This window comes from Odontesthes bonariensis, chromosome 6, assembly GCF_027942865.1.
Source record: "Odontesthes bonariensis isolate fOdoBon6 chromosome 6, fOdoBon6.hap1, whole genome shotgun sequence".
Taxonomy (NCBI): domain Eukaryota; kingdom Metazoa; phylum Chordata; class Actinopteri; order Atheriniformes; family Atherinopsidae; genus Odontesthes; species Odontesthes bonariensis.
Genome location: NC_134511.1, coordinates 22,069,312 through 22,075,729, shown reverse-complemented (window position 1 = coordinate 22,075,729; position 6,418 = coordinate 22,069,312). Strand labels below are relative to the sequence as shown.

The 6,418-nt window shown below is 39.7% G+C and overlaps 1 protein-coding gene across 1 annotated transcript; it reads left to right on the top strand.

The window, feature by feature from the left end:
* The first annotated feature begins 3,504 nt into the window (after positions 1-3,504).
* LOC142382902 (hydroxycarboxylic acid receptor 2-like) lies at positions 3,505-4,984 on the top strand. The gene has a single exon (XM_075469035.1). It carries the CDS (start codon positions 3,505-3,507, stop codon positions 4,459-4,461), a length of 957 nt encoding a protein of 318 aa, XP_075325150.1. The 3' UTR covers positions 4,462-4,984.
* The last annotated feature ends 1,434 nt before the right edge of the window (positions 4,985-6,418 follow it).

The window sequence follows — 6,418 nt, the reverse complement described above, 5'->3', positions numbered from 1 at the left end:
CAAATAGTAACGATAAAGCATTTTCTTTAAACGTTTTAGTCTTTCAAGAATACATGGTGACTTTAGGTGCATCAGGGAGGCAGATGAAATAGTATTTCAGTATTCTGTGTATCTATGTTTTCACCCAGGGCTCCTCACACTGAGGTACAGCTAATCAATTAACGGGTGCTCCTGAGGTGCAAAACACACCATTAAATAAAAGACCAAACAACAACTACAACTCAGTTAAATGTATTCTGGCAGTGGCTCACTTTTGTTAAGTCAGTTCTGGATGCCATATTTGATCAGTTTTGGGTGCGTGGATGTGGGCCAGTTTGGGTTGAGGATTTGCACATTTAGACCAACAACAGACTCAGTTTGGTTACCTAAATCTGAAAAAGCAACCAGGCTCCAGTATGATTTGGTCAGTTCTGGTGTGTAATTCATTGCCTCACTGGAGTTCATGGATAACAAGATTTGGGCTCTGCTGAGGTAAAGTCATTTTGTCTGTTTGTCATGTGCTTACTTCTTTTTCTTCAAATCTGATATGTTTTCCTAACTTAATTATTTTTTCCTCATTACAAGGCGACCTGCTTCTAAATTTCCTCTTTTATCTATTTGCACAGCTGGTTGTGTCTCTTCTCTCTTTGCTAAACTTGACTTAAGAGCTTAGCCGAAGCTTAAGAGACATACGAGTGTTAAGTTTCAATCCTATACTCTTCCATCTTTTTATATCATTTTATATCTTCGCCCAAAATCCTCTGAAACAAAACAAACAAGACGCGAAAATATAGTCCTACACACACATGCTGGAGTTTTTATGCAGTCATTTGAAGTAAGGTGAATGATCAGTGCAGCTTCTCCTCAACACATCACCGACCACAACTGTCTATAAAGTAAGAATTTATTTTTTTAGATGAACATTTCAGTCCTCTTCCTAGTTTGTAAGACTGGAATTTCACGTTCATTGGGCTGGGTGGAGTACCAACTGTGATGTTTTGTTCGCAGGTATGCAGGTGAAGGACACACGAGGGACAGATTTAGTCTGTCCTGCAGCCCAAACTGGCTCTTTTGCATTTTTCTATCTAGACTGATCACTGTCTGCACACACTAAACAGAGCAGAATCTGACACGGTAAGGCACGACATGTCACATTCATGGATAAACCTCTAAGGGGCATGTGATATATGAAAAGAATGTGACAAATGTAATGACGTTGTGACTGAACAAACTCGTTCCAGAATGGTTTTGTGAGCCATTGCATTGGGCTCTTATGGAAAGTTTGAGTGTTTCTCTTCTAACCCTCTTGATTTGCATCAGCACGTGATTTGTTAAATGATTAGAAATGTCCTGTCTGTGTCAGTCACACAGTTTTCCAGTAAATGATAAGAAGAATACTGATGTTTCTGTGTTTCCTTCACGACTTTTTCTTTGTCATTTCCTACAAAGGAAAACAATCTAATTAGCATACCACTCAAAAATGACTCAGGAAACCATGCCTCAAATGTTGTTCAAAAGCACCATTTTCAAATTTCATCCACTAGATGGCAGTAGAGATGAACACATCTGCAGCCTGCTGGAGCCTCTGCTTATCAAACACTCGATGAATAAAATCATTCATTCCTTACAACCATATGACCAAAAGACATGACGTAACCAACAAAATCTTATGCTGGAGAGACTCTGTGCTCTTAAAAAAAAAATGATGCTTTATAAGTAAGTGTCTTAATGAGGTGTTGGCAGTGGGCCATCAAGTGCGCCAAGAAAAGGTTTCTGGAACTGAAGTGGAGGGCTGGAGAGTCATTCTTCCAGACGACACTCCTTTAATGTCGTCTGTCGCGATGGTGATGAAGAAGTTGTGATCTGTTTGATTGAAATGGGGTGATTTTAAAGGTCCCGATGAAGGATTAATTATTCACAGCATGTACATACCAATCAAACTTTCCAGTGACCCCCATAGTGACATATTGTTATATTAATAATCAGTGGCCCTTACCCCTGAAGGAGCACATGGACCTAAACAATGTCAGCAAAACACCAGATCCCATTACCACAGGAGTCGGAGGCTCAAGTTTTTCTTTTAATTTTACACCCTTCCAATATGTAAGGCTCAAATCATCTCAGAGAACAAAATGCTAAACTCACCCCCTCAGCTACAGTAAAATACCTCAGACATTTTAACTCAGCTGCTTCATTTAGGAAAACATAGCTGATGGTGCAAGCTGATCTTCACACATAAAGAAAGACACACGCCGATGTTCCCTTTTAAGATATTGTTAAAGATGGTGTCAGTTAAATGTTCGCGCATTTCACCGGAAGTTCACACTTTGGTCTACTACACATCTCCACAGCATGTGCATAATAACACGTCTGTGTTATTTGCTGAATAACGGTGAAAAATGTGTGTAGGTTTAGAGATCGGCCAGCAGGTTAGAGTTTCCCTTCTGCGCGACAGATTCCACAGAAGTGCAAATCATTTTAAACTCCTTAGATTTCTGTGATTAGTGCAAGCAGGTCACACACAGACTTGTATGACCTTATACAACAACCAAAGCGCCAGAAGAATCAACCTGGTTGAAAAAGTAGAAAGAAACTGAGTCATTTAAAAGCAGTGTTAAAAGTATTAACACCCTCCTCTGTGTACCAGTGCAAGTTGCCTTATCTAGTCTATCCAAGCTGACCCTGAGCAGGCCCTTTTTGTTGTCTCATTGTCCTGCCACCACCAGGATTTGCAGCAGATTGGGCTGCTGAGAGGCGTCGCTGCACTTGGTGTGCTGGTGAGGTTAGCTTTGGTCTTATCATACTATCTCAGAGTAAAACCAGGTGAACGTCTTCGAGCTTTGAAGCTGTTACACAAGACGAAGGAGTTTCTGAACCGACATCTTTTCTTGTTCCTGAAACACAGCTGATTTTAGATTTCATAACATTTCAGATGAATTCTTTTCACATTAAACTGAAGGTGAAGCAATCGTGAGAAGTCAGAAGATAATTATCTATTCGTCACTTCTCACATCAGTTGTCACAGTACATTTAAAACATAAAGTATGCTCACTGAAAGAGCGTGACACATTTGATAAAATAGGCCAGGTGAAGTGAAAGATGTTCAGGCCTCAACTTGAATGACAATAGATTTCATAAATATGTATATGCATATTTTTTTAAAGTTTTAATTATGTAATGCTTAAAAATATGTAAACGGTGTTGTCATAAAAGGTTAAAAGGCTTATTTTTTTTGTTGATGGCTTTTACCTTTAACCTTTTTTTTTATACCTTTTTAATTAAATTTTGAATATTTAAGCAATAGGAATTACTATTCTGTGTGTTAGCACTTGTAAAGCAGAACTGTAGTTTCCTCGTAAACCCAACCCCCCCCCCCCACCCCCCACCCCCCCCCCCCCCACACACACCTCCCCAAAAGAAAAATCAACACTTTGTGGTGCGTCAGTGTTTCCCTTTTAAGAACACACACAGTTATATGAGGCCACTTCTTTCATCTGCTGGCAGCAAGGCAGCACAAAGCTCAACATGCAATGCAACTTCAATGGAACTCTTCTGATCAGTGTGCTCCCATCACTGCTGGCCACAGAGTATGTTTTGGGGCTAATTGGAAATGGGTTTGCACTGTGGATCTTCTGCTTCCACCTGAGGCCCTGGAAAAGCAGCACTGTGTTACTCTTCAACTTGGCAGTGGCTGATTTTCTGCTCAACTTGGTTTTACCTCTCCGTGCAAGCTACTACAACTCTAACGTCATATGGAAGTTTGGAAGCTCCGTCTGTAACATCTGCCTCTTCATGTTGGCGATGAATCGCAGTGGGAGCATCTTCTTCTTGACGGCCATTGCTGTGGACAGATACATGCGTGTTGTGCATCCCCATCACCCCATCAACTATTTGAGTGTGGGTAAAGCCATGCTTGGAGCACTTGGGCTGTGGCTGGTCACCATTTCAATGACTGCTCATATCTTCGGCCTGAAACACAACACGACCTACTGCGAGAGCTTCATGGTTGATGAAATTAACCAAGAAAGAAATGTGTCCTGGCACAAGTTTACATTTCTCTTTTCCTTCTACATTCCTCTGTTTGTCATTCTCTACTGCACCATCCACATTATTGGCCAACTGAGACGGAGACAGCTGGCCCAGCAGGCAAAGTTCAAGAACGCTCTTTACTTCATCATAATTGTTGTGGTGCTCTTTATCATTTGTTTCCTCCCAAGTAACATCACGCTGCTGCTGATTTTGATCAAGATGCTCTCGGGAACCCATAAGTGTGATGCTCTGGAGCACCTGACCACTGCATTCTACATCACCATTAGTCTGACTTATCTCAACAGTGTGTTGGATCCTTTGGTGTACTACTTCTCCAGCTCTGCCTTCAAGAACATCTGCAGGAAAGCTCTGCATCTGCCCCAAGCCGACACCGGTGAAAGCACAGAGAAGAAAACCCGAGAAACAGGCTCGCAGTCGGTCAGCCAGCTATGAGCAGGCAATCGAGGAAACAGGATGTGCCGCTTCGCAGAAAAATATGTTAAATCTTTCATTAGTTGAGACGTATGCTTAACAGCCAACAAAGTGTAATTTTTACCTCTTATACTTTTCTAGTATCTATCTAAAGCTAGGTGTCATGAACTGTAAGCTACTGTTCAGGCCAAACATATCAAGGTCGATAAACCTTAATATATCAAACGATATAAACTTTGTGTTTAACTCACCTAGCCACACAGGCTTGCACATATAATAAATTCACTTTTTTTAATGATATTTCTTATGCAGAACATTTGCTATCACAGTGGATTTCGTCAAGAAATATTTTTTCTGTGTATTGAAGCTTACGGCTGAATTTAAACATTTAATTTTATGTTAAAAAAAAAAAAAGATCACAAAATGTGTAATTGCTTTTGTTTTAAATGTGCCATCATTACTGAGTCATATTGATGAGACACGACGGGTCTTGTTTTATGTCAGAGTTTAACTCAAACTCTGCATATCTGAGCTCATTGCTTTTTCTTCCCAGTTGGAACAATAAAGATTTTTATTCTCCTCTTTTTCCGAGTTTTTTGGTTTACTCAATTTAATTTCCAGTCAATATGAAGCAAATGCATGCTCATCACAGCAAGAATCAAGCACCGCAAATCAAGAAGTGAGATTAATGAGGCTGATGAGTCTGATTAGAAAGTTTCAAGCCAATTTATGAGTTAAAATGGTGAAAATACACATGACAGAATTTGAGTGTTTACTTGCTATATGTGGCCTCAGTTAGTGGTTTTGTTGACATTTTAACTTTTTTCATCTCAGGTAATTAAATACTTCCAACCAAAAAATGATTACCGGACAGTTTTATAACCATATGAGTTTTAGCAGTTGCAGATTTCTGAGTTGCGATGGCTCCTGAGACTGTGTCGTACAGTTCAAACGTAGCTCATAGATTTAACCGCATTGTTCACTACAACTACAAACATCTTGTCTATTCTTTTGATCGTTTCCTCAAAGGCATGCATTTATAAATAGTCCGGTGACTCTGTGATATACCAAAGTGATGAGGCATTGCATATATAGAAGCAATAATTAGAAACGATAATACACTGATGTGCTTGTATCTGATCAAATGAGGTGTGGTCCTTCATCTGCTTTGAGATCAAAGCAGAAAACCTATTCTCAACTATGCAAGGTTAACTCACTAACTCATTAACTCCGTTAGCCCTTTTACCTCTGTGGGCAACCCCTGATCATCCTTTACCACGCCTGAAAATGAAACAAATGCATTTTGAGTTGTAAAAGAAAAAGTAAAGCGGCGTTCTGTGATAGAAGGTTTGGGATAAAAATGCCTCTGCAGGTACAAATCAAGCCATAAAGATGTTGGGATCTGCAACATTCAGGTAAAAGGAGCATTGGTGTGTGGACTGTGGGGGCATGTCTGTTTACGGCAAGAACTTATGACTAGAAAATGGAACTTCGCAATTTGACCTGACACAATAGTCAAAACGGTAACCTTTAAATAGAGCAACTTAAAATAAATACTCTATAACTGTGACAAACTATATTTTGAAACATGAAACTTATTCCTGCATATGACAAAAAAACCCCAAAAAACTAAGCAGTTCACAAATTTGTAAAATAGTCAAATCCGCAAAATATCTACATCGATGTTTCCTCATCTAACATTAAAGGGGACATATTATAGTAAAGCATAATAAATAATAATATATATATTTTGAAGTCAGCAGAAAGTGTAAAACTCCCCCAAAATACAACCCTGGCATTTTTTTAGTGTCTTTTTGTTGGAAGGTTTCTCACTCAACGAGCAGTATTGATTTTCATTTCAAACTTACATCACTCGGGATGCAGCGTGTAGCTCAGCTGGTTAAGCTGGTGCCCCATATACTGGCTCAGGTTCGAGTCCCAGCCTGGGGCCGCTTTACTGCATCTCTCTGCCATCTTT